Below are 26,701 nucleotides of genomic sequence, written 5' to 3' on the forward strand. Positions count from 1 at the left end.
CAGGGGGCAGGGTGGGGGTGCGAGCTCGGAGCCGCGCGAGCACTCCAGGCGCGGGGCAACCACAGCGCTCAGGTAAGGGCGCGACGGAGGGCGCGCGTCTGCGGACGGGTGTCTGTGCTCCACGCTTAGCCAGTCCAGGTGGGGGCTCCCGCCTTCTTGGCTGCCGCGGTCCCCGCCCAGCTCCTTGGTCCCAGCGGCAGTCATCCCCCCGCCGTCCGAATCCCTCGTAAGACCCCCTTCGGTCCCCACGGGGCTCACAGCGTAGTCCTCCTTACCTGGCTGCTAGCCGGCTCCGGTTTGGGGCAGCGCCCCGGGCCTGACCTGAGCCGTGGTGCCAGGGCCACGGGGCCCCAGCCAGCAGGAGAGACTGCCAGGAGGAGGTGACGCCGGTTGGTTAGGGCGGAAGGGCCCGACCCGGGATTCCAGGAGGTGGCCTCTTCGCATGGGAGTGGCATGGCAAATGCCTGGCGGCCGGAACAGGAGCTCGGGTCTGGGAAACTCCAGCGACTGAGTGTGTGCCTGGGCAGGGAGAGGAAGGGAAGCTGGGACATATGCGACAGCAGGGAGGGGTGCTTGCCTAGGACAAGAGGCTTGGAGCCACGGAGGGGCCGGGGAAGGGTGCAGCGGGGAGAGGCGAGCATGAGACTGAGGGATCAGGTGTGACACTTCAGTGCCCCCTCCCTTGGGCAGTGCGTCTCTCTACTGTCCCCCACTGGACAACAGGTAACGAAGAGGCTTCCACGGCAGCCCATGAAAAAGCCTCCACAGAAGGCAGAACTTCCCTGCCTGTTCAGACCAGGAAATACCAGAGTGAGTGAGTGTCATGGCAAGGTGTGTCAGGGACCTGAGGAGGCAGACCTGGGAGAGGACAGGGGAGGCCCCAGTGACCCTGCCGCGGAGGGACCTAGTGTGGACAGAGGCCAGGAATGCAGAGGAGAGACCAGGTCTGGCTACTGGTTAGAGTGCCACAGGGGCAGCCGCTGACTCACCTGGGCACGCCGTGACTGGCCAGTTCTGTCCTCACCCCGCCCAACCCCACCCCACTCCGTGGGGAGCATCAGGGCTGCCTGAGGATAGCTATGAGGCAGGGCCCTGCCAGGATCTTGCTCTGTGCCTCAGATGAGTTGCCCAACTTCTCTGAGCCATCTAGCTAGGTGAACCTGGTGGGCTGGAGCCAGAGGTCTGGGTCTGAGCCCTGCACAAGTTCTACAGATAGGGTCTCTGGGCCCTCCCATTGTTCCTGGGCCTCTGTTTCCCCGTCTGTACATTGGGCACAGCCTGCCACTAAGGAACTTTGGAACTGGAGAGAGGGAGAGGGTGAGGAAGTCATGCCCTTGACTGGAAGGGGGAAGCTTAGGGATGGGACAGGGGTTGGGGAGGGGGGTACTCCTGCAGGACCCTCCTCATATTAAGGTTCAGCACCTCTTCCTCCTGCCCTGCAAATGTGCACACTCATGCACATTCACGCTACTTCACCCCTGCACTTACACTCTCCTCATCACTTCCAGGATGAAGCCCCAGACTCCCTAGCCTGGGAGCTGGGCCCCTCAGGGTCACCTAACTAGAATCCCAGCTTCCACCACAGCCTTCCCCCCACCCAGTGCCTTAACAGCCATGCTTAACTTCTGCCCGTTCCTCTGGGTGGTGTGACTCGGTTTCCCAGGGTTAGAGATCCCTTTGGGGCCACAGATGTGGAAGACTCCCAGATTAACAGTTGCCAACTTGAGTCTGGAGGACTCACCCCAGTAGTCGTAGGCTGCTTTGTGGGGTGTGGAGTCTAAGAACCAGATCCCCACACCCAGAGAAGCCCCCTTCCACCTGTTTGTCCTTTTGAGGGGAGACTTAAGTAATTTGAAAAGCTGTAATCTGCTTTGGCTGGGCGCAGTGGCTCACGCCTATAATCCCAGAGCTTTGGGAGGCCAAGATGGGATGATCACTTGAGGCCAGGAGTTCAAGACCAGCCTGGTCAACATAGTGAGATCCCATCTCTAAAAAAACAAAACAAGAAAAAATAGAAAGAAATACAAATGAAAAGAAAAAAATGCTGTGATCTTGTTGAACCCTCATTTCAGAGAGGGGTGGCTGAGGTACAGAGAGGAGTAAGGCTGTGGATAAGTTGAGGCATGGCCAGGGCGGAGCAGCCAGGTGAGGGCTGCTCCTGGGGGAGCAGCTGAGACTGAGCAGTGGGGACAAGGGACAGGAAACCTGAGGAGGAGAGGCTGTCTCCAGGGTCAGAGAGCTCCTTGCCAAGGTATGGTGTCACCTGGGGTCGTGGTGCTGGTCCCCCAGAGAGTGTAGGGATGTTGGTGTTCAAGTCTTCCTAACAGCGAGTTATTTACTGCAGTATCTTTTCAACTTGCACCAATCTGGTTCTTGGTCTGCATCTCCCATCCTAGCCTCACCCTTTCTTCCACCTCCCCAACCAGCCTTGGATATCCTCACCTCTTAGCTTAGACCCCAGTTGACTGCCAGCTAAGAGTGGAAAGGTCATCCCCAAAGGGCCTTTCCATTCCAGCAGTTTCGGGAGACATGGGTGAGAGTTAGGTGGGCCTGGCTGCACCCCTATTCCCTTGGCTGGGCTTTCATGGTCTGCCTGAACTGACCTGGAGCCCCCTGTGTCCTGGGGGCCTGGGTCTGCCTCAGGGGCCCACAGAGGGAGAAGAAGCTGCAGCACAGAAGTTGCAGCTGGGTGTCTGGTGGCTTCCCCTTCCTGCCTCTCCCTCTGCAGCCTCACCCTCCGAAGCAGCAGTAGCAGGAAAGGTGGGGCAGGAATGCCTGGCCTGGGCCCTTGGCCAGAGCTCTGAGGGACCCGCCCCACTCCATTCCAGAGCCAATTCACTGGGAGTTGTAGGCTCTGCCAGGGGCCTGGGATGCCCCCATGGCACTCTCGGGGCAGGGTGGCGAAGGGAGGGCTGAGACCCCTTCCCATTCACCCTTTTAGGTCTGCCTGTGTCACCTGCCCATCACTGACCGCCCTGATTATGTCCCCTGCCCCACACAGGTTGGCTAACTCCAAAGCCCAGCATGTCAGAGACAAGGAGAGAGACAGTCTGTGGGTCTTGGGCTAAAAGACCTGTAACTCTCTGCCCCAGATACCTGATCAGGTCATTTGGGCAGATGAACTTTGCCAAGTGAGGGTACCAGGGTCTGGTGGGGGAGGGCTTTGCTGGAGTAGAGGCTGTAGCCTGGCTGTAGGGGTGGGTTTGAGCCCAGGCCTCTCTTCGCCCCTCCCTTTAGGCAGGACACCACATTCCCAGGTGATGCCTGCCTAATTGGAAGGTCCCTCTCACTCCAGGGCAGAAAATCCCAAGGCTCAAGCTCACCTGCCCATCCCAAGGGCCCCCATCCATCCAGCAGGCGCCCCTTCAGGGTGGATGGTTGTGATCAGTGATCCCTCTGTCTGGTTGGGGGACCATGGAGGGTCCAGGCTCCCATCTACATTGAACCCTCTCTCACTGCCTGGCACCATCTCCTCTGCAACTGTCATATGTTTATTCCCCTAAATGTTACTTTGGATCCCATCATTACCATGCTCTAAAGTCTTCCATGGCTGTCCATGGGCGACTGAGGCACAGCGAAGCTGTGGTCCTTTGGGGTGCTGCTTGGTGGGCCGCCCTCAGAGGCTGGGCCCTCACACCCATGAGCCTTTACTCTCAGGGTTCCCCTACTTGCCTGTTGGGTCCTCCCTTCCTTTTCATTTCTTGACCATCCTTCGTGGCTCTAGCAGGAGGCCTCAAGACTCCCCCATACCTCAAAAAGTCTCCTTGCGTACACAGCCCTGTTGGGTGACAAGGAGTCCTGAACCATGGGCCAGAGGACAAGGCTGGGCTCCTCTGACAGCATGGCCCTGTTTATAGAGACTGCAGAATCCCTGAGGGGAGACTTGATGGAAAGGGGCCAAGACTAGGGCACCACTAACACTACCCTGGGCACTTGGGATCCATGGTGGGTATTTGAGCAGAGGAAGGAGCAGGCCAAACTGGGCTTAAAGAACATCTACCCTTTGGGGAAGAAAGGGTTGCTTCCCTTGGCAGCTCTGAGCTCTCTCTCTCCTTCAAGGACCCCTCAGCTGGGCCCAGGCAGGGAGCAAGGCAGGGGTCAGTGGCCAGTCCAGGAACTCCCCTTTGAGGTGATATGGGCTCACTGCTGAGTTCTGATATGGGTGGTCATGGACCTTGCTTCTGGGCACCCTGCCTGAGAGGATGGGCACTGGCCTTGCTCCTGCCCATGCTATCTAGCTGTAACCTGTGCCCTACATAGGAGGCCCTGAGTCTGGCACCTGGCCATGTGCAACCCTGAGGAGGCAGCCCTGCTGAGGCTGGAGGAGGTCTTCTCAGCCACCCTCGCCCATGTCAACAGCTATGTCCTCCAGCCCCTGCTCCCAGCTGGTGAGTCTAGGCTCTCTAGTGGGGAGGGAAGGGCACTGAGGAATGATCCCAGGGACAGGAGTCCTACCTTGTTGGACTTGCTGAGCCACAGCTTTCTCAACCTCAAATAGGAGTGGTGACACCTGGTATCAGCATCTTCTGATGGAGGTGGTGCGATCTCGGCTCACTGCAACCTCCGCCTCCCATGTTCAAGCGATTCCTGTGCCTCAGCCTTCTGAGTAGCTGGGATTACAGATGCCTGCCACCATGCCTGGCTAATGGTCGTCCGGGCACGGTGGCTCAAGCCTGTAATCCCAGCCCTTTGGGAGGCCGAGACGGGTGGATCACGAGGTCAGGAGATCGAGACCATCCTGGCTAACACGGTGAAACCCCGTCTCTGCTAAAAAAATACAAAAAACTAGCCGGGCGAGGTGGCGGGCACCTGTAGTCCCAGCCACTCCGGAGGCTGAGGCAGGAGAATGGCGTGAACCTGGGAGGCGGAGCTTGCAGTGAGCTGAGATCCAGCCACTGCACTCCAGCCCGGGCGACAGAGCGAGACTCCGTCTCAAAAAAAAAAAAAAATAATAATAATAATTTTCATATTTTCAGTAGAGACGGGGGTTTTACCATGTTGGCCAGGCTGGTCTCAAACTCCTGACCTCAAGTGATCCACCCGCTTCAGCCTTTCAAAGTGCTGGGATTATAGGCATGAACCACTGCACCAGGTCAGACTGCTCCTTTCTTAAAGGAACCCTGAGGGGCCAGGCCATGAACCTACTTGTAGCCCAGACCAGGCTGTGCAAAGAGATGGAATTCCTCATCTCCCAGGGTAAAAGACTAGAGACTGCCGTTTGCTTGAATTTTCATCTTGCTCCCACCTAGAGCACCTGGTGGTGCCGGGAGGGGAACAAGACTGACTGGAACACAGGATGCCTAGGTTTTACTTCCAGCTTAGGTCTCACTTGTGAGGCCTTGGTCAGGTGCCTCTGTGCATCTGTGAAATGGCAGAGGACTGTGTGACCCTGTGGACTCCACATTCTGGATCTGAGGAGTCCAGGATGAGGAAGCCCAGAGCCAGGGGGGAATTCGTGTATGTACTTAGTTCCCTGAGGCTGTCAGGTCAGGGTTGTCCCTGTTGAGTGAGGAGGTGGGTGTGCACCCCTATTTCCTCCTCGAGGGTGCTGCCCACTGCTCCAGCCTGCCCTTCCCCTGCTCAGCTCTAGGGTTCCCCAATTCTGTCCTGCGGATCCCAGGGATGCAGATCCTGCCACAGCTCCAGGGCTGGCAGGTGCTGGTGGCCCTCATGTGAACACCCGGGGCTTCTGCATGTTCCCTGGGAGACAGAGCCCACATCCTCCACTCACAGTGTGCCTATGCTCCCGCCCCAGCCCCAGAGCCCTCGGATCCCTGGGGCAGAGAGTGCCTGCGGCTCTTGCAACAGCTGCACAAGAGCTCCCAGCAACTCTGGGAGGTGACGGAGGAAAGTCTGCACTCACTGCAGGAGAGGCTGCGCCACCCAGACTCCACCGGTCTGGAGTCCCTGCTGCTGCTGCGAGGTGCTGACCGTGTACTGCAGGCCCACATAGAGTAAGACCACTGGAGGTGGGGCTGGGGCTCAGCCCTGGTGTCAGAGTGCCACCTGGCATTAAGGTTCACCTGGGGGTGGGGCTCACATGGATCAGGGTTCAGGCGAAGGTTTGGGCTCAGTCCGTTGTTGGTGCTCACCTGGGGTCAGCCTCACCTGGGCTTGGGTGTTCACCTGACAGCAGGCTCAGACACTCCAGACCTGAGGCTTGGGGCCTCCTAGGGAAGAGAGACTGTATGTTAGAATTGTCTTGTTGGCCCAGGAGTCGAGGTCTCCAGTGCCCAGAGCCAGGTCACTGTCTGGGCCCTCAAGGCTGCAACTGATTAGTGGGTGGGATCTGGGGATCCAGGGACCAGGGGCTTAGTTCTGGGGCTGAGGACTGGGTTTGCAGGTACATCGAATCCTACACAAGCTGCATGGTGGTGCAGGCCTTCCAGAAGGCAGCAAAGAGGAGAAGGTGAGCACAGGACTGGTGCAGTGGTCCCTGATGGGGCGGGAGTGCCTGAGTGAGGGTGGGGTCAGGGAAGCCCCCTCCCCAGAGCAGTGGGTGTCACAGCCCACGACTCATCCTGGAGGACTCCTGGCTCTACAAGTCTGCACTGATCCACACTGGAAGAGAAAGGCCCAGTGAGGCCAGGAACAGAATCCAGACCCACTCCAGCTGGGCTGGCCTTGGGGCGGGGAAGGAGGGGCGTCCCTTCAGGGTGGATGGTTGTGACCAGCAATCCCTTCACACTGAGATATTGCTCCTAAACCTGTGAGGGTAACTCGGGTACTGTGTTGATCTGACAGGGTAGAGGTTTTGAGCCTGGGGCTGGCCTTGGGGTCTGGGGGCATTAGCTGGGGCAGGGAGGTGGCGGTGTGGGTGCAGGAATGGAGGAAGGGGTGAAGGTGGTGTGTGGCCCTCTCTGCACACAGCGAGTACTGGCGGGGCCAGCAGAAGGCGCTGCGGCAGCTGTTGTCAGGTGTGAGCTCAGAGGGCTCGGTGGGCGCATCACCAGGCCAGGCCCTCCACCAGCCACTCACCCATCACGTGCAACAGTATGTGGTCCTCCTGCTGAGCCTCGGGGACACCATTGGGGAGGTGGGTACCAAGGGCAGCAGCATGTGGGGAAGCCGAGGGAAGGGAGGGATAGAGCCCAGACTCAGGGGACTCAGCCTGTACTCAGGAACGCTAGTACAAGAAGGACTCAGCCATGCCGGGGGATGGGAGAGAGTTGAGGGAGTTACAGTCCTGTCCTGGGGTTTCCAGGGGACATGGGGGACATGGTCCAGCCCTGAAGAGGGGGTCCGAAGACATGGTTCTGCCTGAGAGAATCTTAGTGGATGACAGCACTGCCCTTCCCTGCGGTGTCTGAGGCACGTGGGCCTGCCCTGGTAGAGCCAGCAGAGACCCAGAGAGCAGGGGTAGAATCATGTGTTGGGAGTGAGGACACGTGGGCCCAGGGCCGAGCTGGGGAAGCACCTTCACATTCTACCCACTGCCCCACCAGCAGAAGAGGAGCTGTCAGGGAGAAAAGGGCAAAGTCTGGCCTAGATTCAGGCCTCTTGACCAGCCAGGACCAGGAATGGGCTAGGGAAGATTCCAATAAGCTCCCTGCTCACTGGCTGCCCTGTCCCCCTTCAGCATCACCCAACCCAGGAGCTGGTGGTGAACGCAGTCACCCTCTTTGGGAACCTGCAGTCCTTCATGAAGCAGGCGTTGGACCAGGCTGCAGCCACACAGGCTCTCTGGCACACCCTGAGAGGCCGGCCGAGGGTGAGTTGGGGGCCTGAGGGGCAGTTAGGGAGGGGGGTCCTTTTTGGGCATGGAGCTGTTGGGGTCCTTGAGCTGCTTGCTGTATTCTCCGGGTATCAGTTTCCCCATATGGAAGGGGGAGTGATGGCTGAAGCAGGAGGCCGTAAAGTCCCTCTGTCCAGCCATTCTTATCTGTCTGCTGAGCTTGTCCTGGGCCAGACCCTGACCTGGCCTAGGAAAGAGGCAATCAGCAGATTGCCTCTCGCTTGGGGATGTCACTGATCACACCCTTGCGTCACTGCCCACCACGGCATGAATTGCCCCTGCAGGGAGGAGAGTCCCCTGGGCCCTGAGGCTTGGACCTGGTGTGGAGAATTAGGAGACTGGGTGGAGGAATGAGAATTGCGGAAGGGAGGCAGGGGTGACGGAGTACTGGGAGAGGACTGATAGGGGAATGGCTGGGGCCATGGCACAGAGGTGTGGGAGGGGACACTGAAGCTTCAAGAGAGCCAGGAATGTATCATCAGTGCATTTCTGTCCATCACTCCAAGTCTCCTGGAGGGGGTCTGTCGGGGGTGCCTGGGGTACAGGGGGAGGTGGCAGAGTGGCTGCCAGTTTGCAGGGAGAGGTGCCTAAGCCTTGTACTGTCCTCTTTGCCCCACCAGGATGTGCTCTGCACCCCTGCTCACAGACTCCTTCAGGACAGCCAGGACGTACCCGTGACGGTCGCACCGCTGCGGGCTGAGCGTGTGCTGCTCTTTGATGATGCCCTCGTCCTGCTGCAGGTGGGGGTGGGGCTGACCTGAGGTCTTAGGGCCACAGTAAGGTTCTGGGATCTGGTCGGAAAAGGAGCAGGAGAGGGGCACGCTACTGGGACTGAAAACGTGGGCTTGGAGGGACAGTCAGGGACAGAAAGGCATTGTGTTGGGGAGGGGCGGTCCGCTGGAGCTGTCCCCAGGGGAGCATGGGCTGAATGGAAATTTGGTCCAAGGTTTGTCCCGGCTTCAGCCCTTCCCAGCTGGTGTCCTTGGTTACATGTCTTCACCTTCGTTTTCCCATCTGGAATGTGGGGTCATCATTAGTGAGTTTGTTCTACAGTAGACACCAGACAACTCTTAGTTCCCATTGTACTCAAATGAGAGAGGAACCCGACAGGAAGTCATGGGTGACTGAGGGGTGACTAAGGAGGGCTGGATGAGAAGGCTTCTAGAGAAAAGTACCCCACAGGAGCAGTGCCTGGGCTTTCAGCATTGTGGAAGTCAGGAGGGAGCCAGGCCTGGGGCTGGGAATTGTTACATGGCCAGTCACCAACTCTGGCTCATCCCCCCAAAATCATGTTGTCCTGGTGAGGTCCACAACACTGCCTTCTCTGCCCCTTAGAAGGTTGGCCTGGAGCCCCCTTGCAGACAGGTGGCAGAGGCCCGGCAGGAAGCTGCTGCCCAGCTTAGACCTGTGTCCCCTGAAGCCTGATTTTGGGGTTGGTTCTAATTTAGTTTGAATTCCCCTCCACTCCCAACTTCACACTCCGCTCCAGTACACTGATGAGCTACTGCCCCTTCCCTGTGCTAGCCCTCTCCCACCGCTGGACCTTTGAACATGCTGTTGTGTCTGGTGGGCCGTCTCTTGTCCGTGGCCTGCGGCTGGCAAGCTCCTCCTCACCCCTCAGGCCTGGGCCTACCACCTCCTCCTTGTCCTGGTATGGAGCAGTGATTGGCCTGACTGGGCCAGGCAGGAAGTTGCTACACAAAATCTTCCCATAGGAAGGGGCTTTTTTTCTGGCTCTCAGATCAGGATGGCATTCCGGGTAGAAGGAACAGCAGGAGCAAAGGTTCACCGTGAGGAGAGGTCGGGGCAAGCTCGTGAAGGTGTGATTGCGGAGTGGTCGTGATGGCGTGGTGGTCTGTGAGGTCTCAAATGTTAGGCTCAGCAGTGTCTCAACCCCCAGGTAGTAGGAGCCGTAGAGAGGTTTCCAGCAGGGGTTGACCAGTTCCCAGCTTCATTTCCAGACCACTCTAGTGGCCACAGGGGGCTAGAGGCTGGTTCCGAGTTACTGGCCAAGCCCTGGGGTAGAAGGGACATGGAGCAGCTGTCCCTGAGGTGGGGAGCAAGCCAGGGGTGAGAGGGACTCAGTGCTGGACGTGCTGGGCAGAATAGCCTCGGTGGCCATGCAGGGTTGAGCTTGGGGCAAGCCTGGGCCAGGGGGTAGGTGAGCATCTGTCCTGGGCTCCGGATGACGCCTGTGTCCGTCCTCTTCCAGGGCCACAACATCCACACCTTTGATCTGAAGCTGGTGTGGGTGGATCCTGGGCAGGACGGGTGAGCGACCCCCTCGGCTGACACCCCAGACCTTCCCTTTACCCCCATGACACCTGCCCACACCCTGGTACTCTGGCTTGGGCCCCTCCACCCTTCTGGACAGAGCTGGGGCCTACTCGTCACCTCCATCTGTCTAGGTGCACGTTTCACCTCCTCACGCCTGAAGAAGAGTTCTCCTTTTGTGCCAAGGACTCCCAGGGCCAGGTGAGTGTGGGTGAGCTGCCAACTGCGGGAGTGGGGTCAGAGGACAAGGTAGGAAGAGGGCAGAAGTATGCAACCCTGCAGGGCCCCACAGGAGTGCCAGTGAGTGTCTGGCAGGCCTCTGGGGACCTGGTCAGAGGAAATCGGGGTCAGGCATTAGAAGGCGACCTGGTGAGAGGAAATCAGGGTCAGGCATTAGAATGCCAAAAAGAACAGGGTATTTTTCTTTCTAAAGACAGAACTGGGTCCTGTGTTGATCCCTGCCCTGAGGTCTTGTTTGTCCTCTGGGCAGGCCCTGCAACTGCAGAGGAGGATCTCAGGCTGGGTGGGGGCCCCAGAGGGCAGCAGGGAGCAGTTGAAGGGCCCCCCAGGTGACAAAACGGAGTGGGGGTGGAGGGTGGAGGGGTGGTACCTGGAGCTACCCTAGAAGGCTTCTTGGAGGGAAAGCCTCCAGCAGCAGTGATCCCTTCCCCATTTTCCCCTCCCACCAGGCAGTCTGGCAGTGGAAGGTGACCCAGGCTGTTCGCCAGGTCCTGCGTGGGAAGAAGGACTTCCCTGTGCTGGGGGCTGGCCTGGAGCCCTCCGAGCCTCCTGCCTGCCGCTGCGCAGAATATACCTTCCGCGCAGGGGGCCGGCTCTGCCAGGCCACCTACGAGGGCGAGTGGTGCAGGGCCCGGCCCCACGGCAAGTGAGTGGCTGGAGCTCTGGGTGGCAAGGTGGGGCTCCGTGGGGGTGGGGGCAGAGAGCAACACACAAACCTAACTGTCTCAGGACATGCACCAGGAGCAGTTACTCTTTGTGGACAGTCAATTCTCAGATTGCCTTTTAAGTCCTCTCGGACTGGGCCTGGCCCAGAGACGGTCTGTGCCAAATAAAGTCTTGATGGTGACACTAGAGGACAAGGGGCAGCTACCATGCCCTGGCCTTAGAGCCTGCAGGTGCCATTCCATTCTTAGGAGGGTGGGAGAATAATTCTCACATCCATACCGGATGTCTGGTGGTGGTGAAATGGCTTGCACACATTCTATCACCGTTGGTCCTCATAAAGACACTCTGTATGGAGTGCTTTTACCCATTTCATAGGTACAGACACTGAGGCCCAGTGATGGGCATGACCTGCCCAAGGTCTCAGGGCAAATGATGGGGTGACTCGGCCTCAATCACAGGTCTGTGTGACCCCATAGACAGGCAAGCCTTTACAGAGCAAGTGGCCCCACCCCACGCCGCTGTTGGGAAAACAGACCCAGAGAGTGGAAAGGACTCACAAGGCCACACTCTCAAGTGCCTCCGCTAGTTTCTAATACCCTGCCTCCTTTCAGAAAGGGCTTGAGAATACTTATGAACAGAGGGACAGAAAAAACACAGAAGTGGGGAGAAGGGTGGTAGAAACCCCACTGACTAGCATTAAACTTGAGCTTGATGCTTAGCTCTGAGCTTCCTGTTGGTCAAGGGAAAAAGGGAACCTAGATGTCTCCAGGGCTTTCCCTCTGGGATGTGGTGAGTGTGCCCCATGAGGCTGCTGGTACAATTGGGCCAGGGGTAGCAAAGGGCTAAAGGGGCTTTCTGCAGGGAATGTTTGGAGCTCAGACAAGAAGGCTGGGTTGGTGCAGAGAGCCCAGTCCAAGGAAAGAGAAAGGGAGGGTGTCTGAGAAAGTAGGTGGTGAGGTTGCTGAGGGATGGGTGGGCCTGAGGCTCGTGAACCTCCACTGTGTTCCAGGGGAACCCTGAAATGGCCGGATGGGCGGAATCACGTGGGGAATTTCTGCCAGGGCCTGGAGCATGGGTAAGGCTGGCTGGGGCTGCTGCTGGGAGGCTTGTGATAGGTGGGGAGTGCTTTCCTCCCCTGCTGTGGTCGCCAGCCCGGCCCCATCCTGAATTCCCAAACCTCAAGAGGAACTTAGAGACAATCTGGTCCAGCCCGCCTCACTGTACAGAAGGGGAACCGAGGGCCTGAATAGGGGGCCCGTCTGAGCTCGAGGTCATGGAGGGAGTGGTACAGGCCAAAAGGTGCTCTATGGTGCCCGGGGACAGGCTGAAGGGAGGGGTCCTGAGAGGGGCCCTTTGAAGAATAGGAAGACTGTGGGCCTCTGAGAGTCTCCCTATTGTCCCGAAGGCTCCTTGGGGGCCAGGATACTCCTGGATGGCATGGAGTAGGTGTGATGGGCGTCTCAGGTCAGGGCTGATCCCCATCCCCACAACCATGCTGTCAGCTTCGGCATCCGCCTGCTGCCCCAGGCCTCTGAGGACAGGTTTGACTGTTACAAGTGCCACTGGCGAGAAGGCAGCATGTGTGGCTACGGCATCTGTGAGTAAGTGACCCTGGTTGGGGGCTCGTGGGATGGGCCCATCCTCTGAGCTGAGCTCCATGAGACAGAGTTCGCTGTTGATGGCTCTCCCCAGGTACAGCACCGATGAGGTGTACAAAGGCTACTTCCAGGAGGGCCTGCGACACGGATTTGGGGTCTTTGAGAGTGGTCCGCAGGCCCCCCAGCCCTTCAGGTACACGGGCCACTGGGAGAGGGGCCAGAGGAGCGGCTATGGCATCGAGGAGGATGGTAACAGGTGAGCGCCCTGCAGCCCCCACTCCCAGGGCGGAGGGATGGACAGGGCCCTCACAGACCAGATTGTTGCAGGACACAGGCTCCCGTTTGTCCTCCGCTGTGTCTCTCCTAAGCCCCTCACTTCCCCTCCAGTCCCTCGGTTGCCATGGAGGCTCAGGCTGAGGGAATCCTGGTCATGCTGACTGCAGGGTCACCCCTGACCCTCACCCCTCCTCATGGTGTTGGAGAGGCATTTCTGACCCCCTGCTCTGTCACGTCTAAAAACTGCAGCCCTTGCTGGCTCTCTGGGCTGTGTGGTAAAGCCCTGGATCTTTGGCCTGGCAATCACGGCCTCGCCTGCTTCTCTAACCTCACCCCAGCTGCGTCTCCTATGTACCCCTCCAGCCTTTCTGGACCACTGAAGTCCCCACGTATCCATCACATGCTCCTACCTCCATGGCTTTGCATACACTCCTATTCCACCTGTCCTTCCTGCCGCCTCCACAGAGAAGCCTCCCAGATGCCCTTCCCAGGCTGCCTGCCTCCCTCCTCTACCCTCTGTTCCTCTTGGGGGTCCTGACCTCTCTGGCCTTGTGTCTGTTGAGTGGATTCAGGTGATGTCACTGCCCCTTATCTGCACTCCCTGCCGCCCCGTGCGAGCAGAGTGCCCAGGAGGTGCATGGGAATGAGTCTGATCCAACTCTGGCCACATTCCTCTCCCTGCAGAGGCGAGCGCTACATCGGCATGTGGCAGGCTGGTCAGCGCCATGGCCCAGGGGTCGTGGTCACCCAGGCGGGTGTTTGCTACCAGGGCACCTTCCAGGCGGACAAGACGGTGGTGAGCAGAGTGTGTCCTGGGCTACCCCTCTCTTTGCACCCCAATCCTGCTGGGGGCCCTGAGGCTGAGCTGAGGCTTTTCGGGGAGGGATGGGAAAGGGGTCTGTGTTCCTGGGTGCTGGAGGGAGCCAGAACCTGGGCAGGAAGCCAGCTCTACCACTCACCTCCCCTGGCCCTGGCCAGTCCCTGCTCTACCTGACCTTGGTTTCCCCATCAGCAACTCGGGTTAAGAATACTTACCATAGATTCAGTGAACTAGCAAGAATTGAGTGCTTACTTGTGATGATGCATTAGCTGACATTCATAGAGTCCTAACTTGACACCTGGCTCTGGGCTAAGCTCCCACCCTGATCCTGTGGGATCCTCCTAAGAGCCCTGCAGGTTGATGTCATTATTATCCCTGGTGTGTCCCTAGTGAATGACAAATGAGAGGCTCAGAGGGATCAGAGGACCTGCTCCATGTCACCTTCACTGAGTGGCAGAGCTGACACTCACACCCTGGTCTGCTGAGCCTCACCGCTGAGCCTGGGACTCCCACGTTTGCCTCACCCAATCCCTTCCAGGTGCTTGGGGAATGTGGGGCTCTGGCTGATGGCTGCTCTTGTTATTACGGTCTGTTGGTTTGTTTATGCTCTACTTCATTCTCGAAAGGCTTGAAGGAGGCCTTCGAGGAAAGAGGAAGAAAAGGGAAGAATAAGTACGCAAAATAGATTTGGAAATAAGCTGAACACTAATTGTATCCCTTTCGGCTCTGAGCTTCCTAGCAGCCCATGGGGCAAGGGAGCCTGGTCAGCTCTGCCATTCCCAGGGCCAGTGACAAGCAGGGAAGCAGGAATGTTTCAGAGAAAGCTCCACATTTCTTGAGCTCCCAAGGGCTTCCTGAAGAAGCCACTGGGGTGAGGAACCAGGGTAGAGGATGTCATTTGGGGAAATCCACGGATGGGGTCCATGGGGCTGGTGCTCAGCAGGCCAAAGGCTAGAGTCCTAATTAGGTACAGTCCTGTGGGGCATGATGAGGCTCAGGGCTCCTCTCCCCGTGTGTCAGGGCACACCTCCCTTCTTTTGCCATCTGTCTCCACCCTGAGTTTCCTGGCCCTTCCTCACCCACCGTTTCTACCCTCCCTGGCTTCCTCTCCCCAAGGGTCCAGGCATCCTCCTCTCTGAAGATGACTCCCTGTATGAGGGCACCTTCACCAGGGACCTGACCCTCATGGGGAAGGTGAGGACCACCGAGGCCCCGCTCCACACCCTGCCAAAGCCTTGGCTGGGGTCTGTAATCTCCCCACTCGGACTCAGGGCTGGGGGTACAGGCAGATGGGGGAGCAGGCAAGGGAAGGCCTGTTACGCCTCCCTTAGAGCCAAGGGGTGAGCACAGTGACTGCAGCCTGCCACAGAGTTGCGATTGATTCTGGAGTGAGGTAAGAGGGGAGCAGTGGCCTTGCCTGCTATCCAGAGGGTACCGGTGGTCTCCTGCCTGTGTCCCCCTGTACCCTCCTGGTTCAGAATACATGCCCTCCACCAGCACCAGTGACTGGAGCAGCTGTCCCTGGAGGCACTGGCCTTCATTGTGTGCCTCCTTGAGCTGACCCAGGAGAAGGCAGTGTGTCCCGGCTGGGGCCTTTGGAAATGTAGGGGTTGTTTTGGTTTCATAATGACTGGAGCAAAGGGGTGGAGATCGGGTTGCTATGAATGGCACAGCCCCATGCGGTGAGACACCTCCCTCCTCAGGCGTTGCCTGTCCCTGGGCTTACTCCCACCCCAGCCCCTCAGTGGTGGTCTCCCCACTCTTGCCTGTGAGTCCCTTCTCCGTCCCTCTCCTCTTCCTACCTCAGAGGCGAGCGAGCCCCTGAGACGTGGGCACAGCTGTTGGTGTGGGGGCTCTGGCAGGCATAGAGGATTATGAACCCCTCAGTGTGGGGCAGCTTGAATGGATGACGGGAAGCCCACTCATCAGTCTTTAGCCTCTCTGACACTGATGGACAGGCATGTGGCCTGTCATGATTGACTGGAAGGGTAACTGGGCAGACAGACATTCCTGCTCCTTTTCCTGACTCCCAGGGCAAGGTCACCTTCCCCAATGGCTTCACCTTGGAGGGCTCGTTTGGCAGTGGGGCAGGGAGAGGACTGTACACACAGGGTGTGCTGGACACAGCTGCCCTTCCACCAGACCCGAGCAGCACCTGCAAGAGGTGAGTGCCTGGCCCCTTTGGCTCTGGGCCTATCTGGGGATATGTCTGTGTTTCTACCCCAAGGACTCACGTCTCATCAGAGGGGCCTTTTTGCACTCCCCTCTTAGCACTCTAGAGAGTCCAGAGAGCGCAGGGTGTACAACTCCAGTCAGAGACTCTTGGAATCAGAGGCTGTGTGGATATAATGCTGTACACCACAAAACTGTAGGAAAAATATTATTTGTAGACTTTGCTTAGGTCCTGCTTTTTTTTTTTTTTTTTTGTCTCTAAAGAATACAATACGGTTTACAAACCAAACATACAGGAAAAAAAAATATAGAAAATAAGAGCATGTGTTAACCTTAAAAGAAAGGGATAGGCAGACATGTCCTACAACATTTACAACTGATCATTAAGCCTGGCTCTGAGTTTCCTGGCAGCCAAGGTAAAGAAGGAAACTTGCTAAGTGGAATCACAGTCATTATCAAGGAGTATTTGAGAGGAGGATAGACTTCTTTTACCGTAGGGACAGAGTTCCTTCTTGGAAAACGGTTGCTGTTGTTGCGTCTATTGAGGAAGACTCAGTATTGCACAGAGGAAGGAATCTGTGTGGGTGGCAGTTCTAATGGGAAGTGGTCCCAGGCAGCATTTCAGATGTAGGGAGGGAGTACAGTTGACTACTTGGCCTGTTGTCCCTGCGAGCTGCTTCTCCCTGACAGCAAGAGCTGGGAGTGGACAGCAATCCCTAGGGGCAGGCCCCAGCCCAGGTGTGGGTGTGGGCTGGATGTAGCCTACAAGCATGACACTGGAGTGCAGGACTCCATTAGACACATGCAGCCAGGCCCCAGCCTGTTGGCCAAGGTGGGATCAACGGTAGGAAGGAACTGGCTGTAAGGGAGGGCAGAGAGGGATGTCTTGGAGGAGAATCCCAGACTTTGGGCACTGGTCTCTCTTGGGCCAAGACCCACTCTCTGGCTTGGCCTTCAGATCTGCCCACCTTTCTGTCTCCATCTTTCCAGGATTCCATACGCTTCTGTCTCTCTTCTGGTCTCAGGGTAGATTGTCTCTGTCCCTTTCTCTGCTGCTCTTCCTCCTGGAGCTGTGGAGGTCAGCCCCCTCTGCATGGTTCAATCCATCTACCCTTCCTGGGGCTTGATCCTGGGCCAGGCTGGTACCCCCACCCCTCCAAGGGCCTGGGCAGAGTCTTGCCTACCTCAGCTCCATCTCTCCCTGCCCCATCACCCACCCTCCATCCCCATCACAGGCAGCTGGGCGTGGGTGCCTTCCCTGTGGAAAGCCGCTGGCAGGGAGTCTACAGGCCCTTCCGGGACTTTGTGTGTGCTGGCTGCCCCAGGGACCTGCAGGAGGCCCTGCTGGGCTTCGATGTGCAGAGCTCCAGGGAGCTGCGCAAGTCTCAGGATTACCTGTGCTGTGAGAGGTGAGGCCGAGCTGCGTGTACATGCACAGGTCAGGGTGGGCTGGGGAGGGCTTCCTGGGGGGAGGGAACTGGGTGCAGGTGTGGGTGAGGGACGCTGTGTGTGGTCCCCAGGACCCCCCCTGAGGACAGTGTGGGCAGTATGGAAGACATCCTGGAGGAGCTGCTACAGCACCGGGAACCCAAGGCCCTGCAGCCGTACCTCAGGAAGGTGAGAACCCTGCCAGGGTGGCCAAGGGGGTGACATTCTCCCTGCCTCTGGTGGGGAAGGGCTCCGATTTTTCATAGCAGGGTGCTGACTGAAGGGGACAGGCCTGTGGGTCCCTTGTCCTCGGAGGGCCTCAGTGTTCCTGTCTATGAGATAGGAGAAGTGTCGGGAGGCTGGTGTGGGCATGCTGTGCTCCAGACCCCGGCACTTAGTCTCTCTCCGTTGCCTACGCACTGGCCCAGGCTCTGAGCAACTCACTGCACCCTCTGGGAAAGCTGCTCCGGACACTGATGCTAACCTTCCAGGCTACCTACGCGGGTGTTGGGGCCAACAAGCACCTTCAGGAGCTGGCCCAGGAGGAGGTGAAGCAGCATGCCCGGGAACTCTGGGCTGCCTACAGGTGAGCTCGTTGGCACATGGGACAGCCACTGCCCTGTGACACCAGTGTGCCCTTTCCAGGCATCAGTTCTGCCTTGAATCTGGGAGGAATGCCATGTGTCTGATTCAGCAACAAACCAGAGCCTTGGTCAGTGTGCAGCTGCTGAGCAAAGGGGTTAGAGGGTGCAGCAAAGGCCCAGCTGCAGCCCTCAACTAGAGTCCAAGTTCCAACCAGGCCCTGGGCTGACTCTGACCCCGGGCACTCTCACCCCACCGTAGGCTGAGCTTGACCCTAGACTCAGAACACACCTGCAGTCCCAGGCTGGGCTGTGACCCCATGAAACACTGCAAATAGAAGCCTTAGATGCTATAGTTCCTTCTGCTGCTGGGGTTCCAGGATTCTCAGGCTAACATCCTGGAGCTCCAGCCTTCTAACTTCTGTGGTTTGAGAGGATGAACCCTACAGGCCGTGTCCACAGTTCTGAGAGGCTGCCTGCTCTTGCCTTTGTTGACTGGCGGTGGAGCTCCAGTTCTGTGGGAGGTGGCAGCCGCACCATTTCTCTCTCATTGGCTCACAGGGGTCTGCTTCAAGTTGCCTTACAGCGCAAGGGCCAGGCCCTGGAGGAAGATGAAGACACAGAGACAAGGTGACTGGCCCAGGCCTCCCTGGGGCCTGCCGAGTCCAGGGAGGCCTCATGCGTCTGCTCCTAGGACCTCCCTTGGGGCAAGAGGTGCTTGTGGGGAAGTGCTGGGCATTCACTCTATTGACCAAGGACTCTGCACTGGTTGTTTGTGGATTAGAATGACCCATGACCTCTGTTCTGTGAGGAACCAGAGGGAGGGGGCACTGCTACAATACATTGAATGCATCTATATTCTAAATGTGTGATCCCAATCTCATCTTTCCCATGCAGAGGGTGAGTAGCTCCCCGAGGCACCCTCTTCTCCTTGCACACAGATAGGGAAACCAAGGGCTGGTAGGGATGAGTCTGAGGTTATATAGGAGTTAGGTGGGTCATTAAATCTGTCTCCCCCAGTCCCTGGAGCAAACCTTACAATTTGTCTTTAGATTCCAGACCTGAAGATGTTCCTGATCAGAGAGGCCTTCCTGTCACTGCATTGTAGGAGGCAAGGGAGATGGGGTTAGTTAGACATGAGGGAGAACTCCCCGCCTGGAGTCCTAGCACAGCAAACCAGGAGGTGGAACTCAATCAGCCTGGAATGGCTGCTGAGAGCTTGGCTGCAAGTTGCTGACCCATCTGGGGCCCTGGTTTTGCTTTCAGTCAAATGGGGATCAAACTCCTGTCCCACCTGCCATCTTGGTTGTCAAAGTCAAAGGAGGGAATGAAGTTATGAATTGAATTGGGCAAATCATGACTGAGAACAGGCTTGGAAAAGGTTTTCTGGGGAGGAGGAGGCTGGAGGCCGGGACACTGTTTCTTGTGGAACTAGGAGCTCTTTGAGAGGTGACTCCTAGTAGTAATCCTAGACCCCACCTTGCTCATCCCAACCTGTTCCGGTCTCCCCATCAGAGACCTCCAGGTACATGGATTGGTGCTGCCCCTCATGCTGCCCAGCTTCTACTCAGAGCTCTTCACGCTCTACCTGCTGCTTCATGAGCGGGAGGACAGCTTCTACAGCCAAGGCATCGCCAACTTGAGCCTCTTTCCCGATACCCAACTGCTGGAGTTCCTGGATGTGCAGAAGTAAGCCTTCCCTTCCCCTGTGCTGTGTTAACCAGGACTCTAGCATAGCAGGTGACACAGACTCGACTCGGATAGTCTTCAACCTAAAGGTGGGGCTGGGGTTGATAGGTTCATGTACCCACCAAGTTCTAAGCTTATGCATTCGGGTGTGGCTGGATCTAGGTGTTCAACTTAACGACAGAGGGAATCACCTTCCATTTCTCTCTGTTGGTCCTTCTCAGGCTGCCCCTTGTGGTGACAGACACCATAAGCACCAACCTCTCAAGGTTCATACCCTCCTAGCTCACTCCCAGAGTCCCCATAGAGGAGCTGGCATTGCCTTCCAACAGCCTCTACAGAGCCCCTGACGTCCCTCGCTGGCTCAGCTTGGGTCTTGAGCCCACCCCTGAATGCCAGCCGTGAGTGACCAGGCCTGCCTGAATATCCACTGCTGAAGCTGGGGCAAGGTCACCGGCTCTGAGCACTTGGGCTGAGAGTAGGGGAGAGGAGGTCCCTCAGGGGAAAGCGAAGACTGCTCTGGGTGCAAGTCGGGAGGTGTTTACCACACCCCAGGGCCTCCCTTCCACCCTCGGTCTCCAAAACATCCTTTCACTTCAGTGTCCCGTCTATCCACTGATGCCACAAGTGACCCCACTGTCCCCATTAGAGGGCACGGGCACTCTCTCTGCTCCCACATCCAGGTCTCCTTTGTTACACAGGGATGGTGCTTCCCACCCATACTGCAAATCCCTGTTTCTTCCTCTATCTTGGTGACTGTGTCTTGCATCTGACCAGCCACCGGCCTAGAGACCTGGCTGCCAGTGCTTCCCAAGCGTGCCCCACCTCCCTCACCGCCTCGGTGTCGCTTCCCCACACCAGCCTCCAGCTGTGCTGTGTGAGGGCTGCATCCCCCTGCTCACGGCCCTGTGCTGGCTCAGCAGAGCCTCCTGGATGGAGTGCAGTCTCTTCAGCCCTCCCTCTGTGCTGGTCACCATGACCTGGCTCATACAAGCCTCTGGGCCACCCTTATCTCCCTGGAGCTTCTGGAGTGCTGCCTTCTCCAGGAATCCTTCCGTCCTTCCCATGACCTGAGCTGACCTCCTTCCCCTTTCTAGGACCCAGCTCTGCTGGGGGACACAGTGGCACAGGGAATTTGCCCTCTGACCTCAGACTCTGCCCCTTGTCCAGGCAAAGCTTCCTGTCTCACTTTTTCGATTTCAGGCACTTGTGGCCCCTCAAGGACCTCACACTGACGAGCAATCAGGTGAGAGGGAGGCCAGAACCCCGAGCCAGGGGCCCCCAGAGGCCCTGCGGTCTTTGAGGAGCGCTTCGCCTCACAATTGCTGGGCGGAGGCTGCAGAGGAGCTAGGGAGGGGCAGGGTGGGTTGGGAGGAGACACTGCCATTCTGACTTCCCAGTGTGGTGGAGGTAAGCTGCTGGCTTATAACCACCAGGCTCAAACATAGGTTTTTACCTGGCTGTGTGACCGTGTGCAAGAGGCTCGTGCACTGTGCCTCAGTTGCCTCATCGGTGAAAGGGAGCCAACACTAGAACAACTTCCGAATTCTTAATTAATTAATTACTTTATTTATATTTCGAGAAAAAGTCTCATTTTGTCGCCCAGGTTAGAATGCAGTGGTGTGATCTCAGCTCACTGCAACCTCCGCCTCCTGGGTTTAAGTGATTATCCTGCCTCAGCCTCCTGAGTAGCTGGGATTACAGGTGCCTGCCAGGTGCCCACTACCACGCCCAGCTAATTTTTATATTTTTAGTAGAGACAGGGTTTCATCATGTTGGCCAGGCCGGTCTCAAGCTCCTGACCTCAACTGATCTGCCTGCCTCGGCCTCCCAAAGTGCTGGGATTACAGGCGTGAGCCACAGCACCTGGCCTTTATTTATTTATCTTTTGAGATGGAGTCTTGCTCTGTCGTCCAGGCTGGAGTGCAGTGGCACAATCTCGGCTCACTGCAACCTCCGCTTCCCAGGTGGAAGTGATTCTCCTGCCTCAGCCCCCCGAGTAGCTGGGATTACAGGCACGTGCCACCACGCCTGGCTAGTTTTTGTATTTTTGGTAGAGACAGGATTTCACCATGTTGGCCAGGCTTGTCTCAAACTCCTGACTTTAGGTGATCTGCCCGCCTCGGCCTCCCAAAGTGGTGGAATTATAGGCGTGAGCCACGGCACTTGGCCAGAACCACCTCAAAATTGTTGTGAGAGTGAAGTGGGCACATGAGGCAGCTGTTTTCAAAATTTGTCTGCCAGGCTGGCAGCATTAGGATCATCTGGGAGCCTGTTAGGAAAGCAGATTCTTGGACCTGCCTCAGACCTACCGAGTCAGAAGCACGGGGAGTGGGTCCGGGAACCTGTGTTTCACTAAGCCCTTGGGTTTGAGAACCATCAACACAGGCACTCAGAACTGGGCGGCACCCAGCGGCCAGTGCCTGTTATGATTATTATCTTTTTATCCATTTGGATCCTCCCAACCTCCTGGAGACTATTCCCCCCGTTTTATGGTTGCACAAACTGAGGCCCATAGTGGAGCTGTGATCTGGCCTGGGTCACTCAGTCCTCAGGGTGGGGCTGCACTAAAGCTGGCAGTGAAGGGGAGGGTGGCAGGGGACTCAGGCCCGGCCCTGGAAAGGAGGGGATGTCAGAGCTGGTGGGCCATGGCCTCATCCAGCCCACTCCCTCCACCATGCAGAGGTACTCCCTGGTCAGGGACAAGTGTTTCCTGTCAGCCACCGAGTGCCTGCAGAAGATCATGTGAGTGTGAGCCATAGTGGGTTGGGGATCCGGAGGCAGAGTGTGGGGTGCTCCTGGTTGGGACTGAACCAAGGTCCTTGATCTGGAGCCAGCTACCCTGCTGCAGGACCACGGTGGACCCACGGGAGAAGCTGGAGGTGCTGGAGAGGACATACGGGGAAATTGAGGGCACGGTGTCGCGGGTGCTGGGCCGGGAGTACAAGCTGCCCATGGACGACCTGCTGCCGCTTCTCATCTACGTGGTGTCACGCGCCCGGTGAAGCAGACAGGCTGGGAACTGGGGGTGCAGGGCAGGGGCAGGGTCCTACCCCCACCATGATATCCTCTGACACCTCTGAACCCCAGGGTTTATGGATGCAGCTTCTCTCAGTACAGATGGAAAAGCCAAGGCCCAGAAAAGGGAGGGTCCCAGCCAGGGTGCTGGGGTGCTAGAGGCAGAGTGAGAACCACACCCCAGGTGTCCAGCCATCCAGGCCAGGGCTCCTTCCCAGCTGCCTGTCCATGACAGCCCTCTTCTTGTCTCCCTCGATCTCTTGGTGGGACGGTGTTCTCCAGAATTCAGCACCTGGGAGCTGAGATCCACCTGATCCGTGACATGATGGACCCCAACCACACAGGAGGCCTGTATGACTTCCTGCTCACGGCCTTGGAGGTGAGGCACAGGGGCTGTGGGCCGAGGTGGAAATGCCCTGGCCCCTGGGGCAGACCCTTTTCCCTTCCCAGACATCATGGCACCATCGTGGGAGGGAGCTCAAATTCACAGCTCATGTGTGACTCTGGGAAGGGTCCTCACAGTGTCCCTGATCCTGCTCTTATTAAAGGAGCCAGGGAGGGGTCCCACAGTGCATCCCAGCCCTGGGGACCCTGAGGCCATGATTGCTGCAGGCTGCGTTCCCAAGCACAGTGGGAGAGGAAGGGCCCCATTTTCCTCGCAGACTGTGGCTGAGGGCTGAGTTGGAGACGCGCCTCCTCTGGGTTGGGAGGTGGGTACACACAGCTATTGGGCCTTAGATCCTGTGCATGTGGTTGGGATCAGGCAGGTCAGCTGGCCCCAGCCTTGCCTCTCTCCCGCCAGTCCTGTTATGAGCACATCCAGAAAGAAGATATGAGGCTGCACCGCTTACCTGGCCACTGGCACTGCAGGGAGCTCTGGTAGCTTGGCCTTTCCTGGACAGACTGCAGAGCGGAGCAGGGCATTGCTGGCCTGTCCCTCATTACCCAAGGCAAAGGGCAGGAGACAGGCCCTTGGAAGCAGCTCTTGGAGGAGATGAGCATTTTGTTTTGCACAGGAAGATGCTGCTGCTGCCCTGACTGGGATGAGGGTGAGGGGTGATGGGTGTGGCCCTGGACATGGTGGTTTTCCCTTGGCCACTAGCCCATCTCCAATGACCCCTGAATCTGCAGCAGCTCACAGGCTAGGGGTGAGGAGCCCCTGACTTCTCTTAGCCTGAGCCTTTCTCCCAAGTTGCAGAGCCTCTCTGGGCCTCAGTGCCGCCATCTGTAAATGGTGGAGTGAGTACGCTGTAAAGGACCTTCCATCCATTTTGCTGAATTCCAGAGTCCTTTCAGAAGACTGACTTCAGTCTGCTGGGCTGTCCTGACCTCTGGCAGGCTCTAAGCCTCGCTGGGCATGCAGTCCGCAGGGTGGGCCTGGAGGTCTGTGAACTGCAGGCCGTGTACCCATGACATCAATGGCGGCACTGGAGCAAGCTGGGGCAGGGGGTGGGCAAACCCTCACTGCCAGCACACCCCAAGTGGCCTGTGAATCATTCACCTGTGACCTCTGTGGGCCTGCGGGGGGACAGCAGGGGCACATGACATCTGCCTGGGCCCTGACCAATAAACCCTTAGACTCTGCTGTGGTTGAGGAGCAGGGGTACCTTTGGGAGGGGAGGACTTTATTTAAACAGCGGTTCTAGTGTGGGACCAAGAGAGGCAGCAGCTGGGTCTTGGGGCAGCTTCATTCCTGTTGGGCCTCAGTTTCTCTTCCCCACATTGAGGGACTTGTGCCGGGTGACAGGCAGGGTCTCCCTCTGCCCTAACAGGATCTGCATGATGACAGGCACTGTGATGTGTTCTGAAAGGGTCCAGGGCGAAGCACAGGGAGAGGGTGGATTTGTGTAGGGTGCAGCTCTGGAGAAGAAGCTGGATCGCTCCTGGTCCCACTCCCTAGGCCCTGAGCAAGTCAGGCTCCTGGCTCTGGTTGTGGCTCCCCCAAATGAAGTACTGACCTCAGCCTATGAGGGGAGGGTTGAGGGAGGCTCTGGAAAGTCCAGCCACACCTGAGTCCCCAGCAGTAGCCTTGGGGCAGAGGGCACCCACAGAATCCCAGAAATGATGTGAGAAGTGGGCAGAGAGAGCCTGGTGCCTCTGTTTGCCACCACCTCCCCGTGAAGGAGGGAGAGCATTTCTCTGGCTGGTTCCACTAAATGTGCCAGCCCAATTGCAGGGCACGGGCTCTGGTTCTGCCAGGAGCCTGCAACACCCCCAGGAAGGGGATGGAACTGTGGAAGAGCGAGGAGTGCAGGGTGCACAGGCACTCATGCTTACTGGGACTGGGCAGCTCACTAGGATTCTATCCTTTCCAACTGGCATCAGCCAGCTCTTGTCCCCTGACAAATGAGGACAGCCTGACCCTGCCCTCAAATGCAGCCAGCCCTGAGTTCATGCGATGCTGATGGAACCCCAGAATACTTCCCTGCCTCCTTTGAGATTTGCGAGCCCTTGCTGCAGTTCAGATTCAACAAGGCCCTCTGCCCACCCTCTCACTAGGCCTCACCCAACACCGGTGGAACTGGAGCCTCTGGATGGGCACAGTGGCTCACTTTGGGAGGCTGAGGCAGGAAGATTGCTGGAACCTGAGAGTTCAAGACCAGCCTGGGCAATATAGTGAGACCCTGTCTCTACAAAAATAAATAAAATAATTAGCTGGGTGTGCTGGTGTGTGCCTGTGGTCCCAGCTACTCGGTAGGCTGAGGTGGGAAGATCCCAGAGCCTGGAAGGTGGAAGTCGCAGTGAGCCGAGATCGCACCACTGCACTCAATCCTGGGTGACAAAATGAGACCCTGCCTCAAAAATAAAAATAAATAAATAAGAGCCTCTGGACAGAGCCTTGGGGGCTGAAGCGTTTTGAAAGGGTCCTGGAAGAGTCCAAGGGCAGACAGGGCTATATCAGACCCTTACAACAAAATTCACAGAGCAGGCAGGCAGGAGTCCTTCCTGTAGGTGAGCCTGACTACTGCAGTGAGTGCTTCATGTACAGAAGACCCGCCCAGTCCATACTCCAGGGGTGACCTCTCCCAGCTGCTGAAAGAGCACCTGGCTGCCCAGAGAGCATGCTGGTGCCCAGTCTCTGGATGGTAGCGTTGGCCAGCAAGGACCCTAGCACCTCAGTGATCTCACTGATGTTCAGAGCAGCCTGGCAGGGTCCAGCTCTGGTCCCTCCACCACTCCAGTTCCCACCTCCTTCCCAGGATGAGGATTCTCTCTTCAGTCGTGATCTTGAGGAAGTGTAAGATTCTTCCTAATCAATCCCAAATGGCACTTCACAGTCACCTGGGACAGGGTGGAGCGAGGCCCAGGGAGACACGACACTTCACAATCACCAGGGACAGCGTGGGGAGAGGCCCGGGGAGACACGGCCCATTCACGGACTCAGGCAGTTTCCTCCCGTGTAAGGGCTGAGTCCCAGGCTACAGTGGAACTCAAATACATTGGCCCTGCCCTCGGGGGCCAGGATGTGGGGCTGAGAATGACGGATACCCAAGGGGCCAAAGGGCCTTTCAGTGAGCAGACGCATCCAGGTTGCTCAGCCGAACCACTGGCTTATCCTAGATAGCAGCCCTGGCCCTGGACACTCGCCCCACCCCCGCCTGCAGCCCGGGCCCTCATGCAGTCAATCATGCAACCTCTAGCCCTGCTTCTCCCAGGCCCACTACTCCTTTTACCAGTCAGCCCCATCTGCTGCCCCGTCCTGCCCTGCCCTGCCCTCCTGCTCCTGCCCCTCTCACTCATCTTTCTTCCCGCAGAAATGCCCTTCTCCAGTCCCACTAGGTCCCAGGCGGATCCATCCTTGCAGGCCTAGCTCATATGAAGCCCCCGTTCCCCTAGAAAGAAGCCTCCTCTCTTCACAGCCCCTTTCCAGACACGGATCCATGTTTCATTGCTTTGGTGGGGGCTGTCTTGCCTCCAAAGTCAACAGTCCTCAGTGGTGTCTGCTTCCCATCCATTCCCCGGGCACAGTGCCGGCTGCCTTGCCAGGGGCCCACGCTCCACAGCAGTTGGGGACGAGGACAGAACACAGGTCGACATGGGAGGGGTTGGACTCTGAAGGGCCTGACTCCCAGAGCAGGTCAGCATCTCAGACTGGCTGGAGAAGCATCTGTGCAAACAACCCCTCTGGTGTGTCCAGGATGGATGGGCCCCAGGGAAATGGGGCCCCAGGAAACTCAGGCCAGGAGTAGACAGCAAGACAGCAAGT

The 26,701-nt window shown here is 57.7% G+C and overlaps 1 protein-coding gene across 1 annotated transcript; it reads left to right on the forward strand.

The window, feature by feature from the left end:
- The first annotated feature begins 58 nt into the window (after positions 1-58).
- Positions 59-25,154, forward strand: ALS2CL (ALS2 C-terminal like). Its single transcript, XM_011939228.1, has 26 exons — positions 59-226; positions 4,261-4,388; positions 5,756-5,954; positions 6,344-6,409; positions 6,871-7,036; positions 7,580-7,711; positions 8,356-8,475; positions 9,948-10,006; positions 10,144-10,210; positions 10,699-10,895; positions 11,925-11,990; positions 12,418-12,516; positions 12,608-12,769; positions 13,474-13,585; positions 14,726-14,803; positions 15,643-15,773; positions 17,017-17,190; positions 17,302-17,398; positions 17,638-17,795; positions 18,352-18,420; positions 19,306-19,479; positions 20,680-20,722; positions 22,160-22,221; positions 22,328-22,477; positions 22,777-22,873; positions 23,297-25,154. Exons 2-26 carry the CDS (start codon positions 4,286-4,288, stop codon positions 23,375-23,377), a joined length of 2,862 nt encoding a protein of 953 aa, XP_011794618.1. The 5' UTR covers positions 59-226; positions 4,261-4,285; the 3' UTR covers positions 23,378-25,154.
- The last annotated feature ends 1,547 nt before the right edge of the window (positions 25,155-26,701 follow it).

The sequence above is a fragment of the Colobus angolensis genome, unplaced genomic scaffold (assembly GCF_000951035.1).
Source record: "Colobus angolensis palliatus isolate OR3802 unplaced genomic scaffold, Cang.pa_1.0 Scaffold18, whole genome shotgun sequence".
NCBI classification, from domain to species: domain Eukaryota; kingdom Metazoa; phylum Chordata; class Mammalia; order Primates; family Cercopithecidae; genus Colobus; species Colobus angolensis.

Coding starts and splice junctions, on each gene's coding strand:
- ALS2CL (XM_011939228.1), top strand. CDS start 4,286: ATGTGCAACCCTGAGGAGGCAGCCCTGCTGAGGCTGGAGGAGGTCTTC. Junction 10,896..11,924: donor AGGGCCCGGCCCCACGGCAA/GTGAGTGGCTGG, acceptor ACTGTGTTCCAG/GGGAACCCTGAAATGGCCGG. Junction 13,586..14,725: donor TCCAGGCGGACAAGACGGTG/GTGAGCAGAGTG, acceptor CCTCTCCCCAAG/GGTCCAGGCATCCTCCTCTC.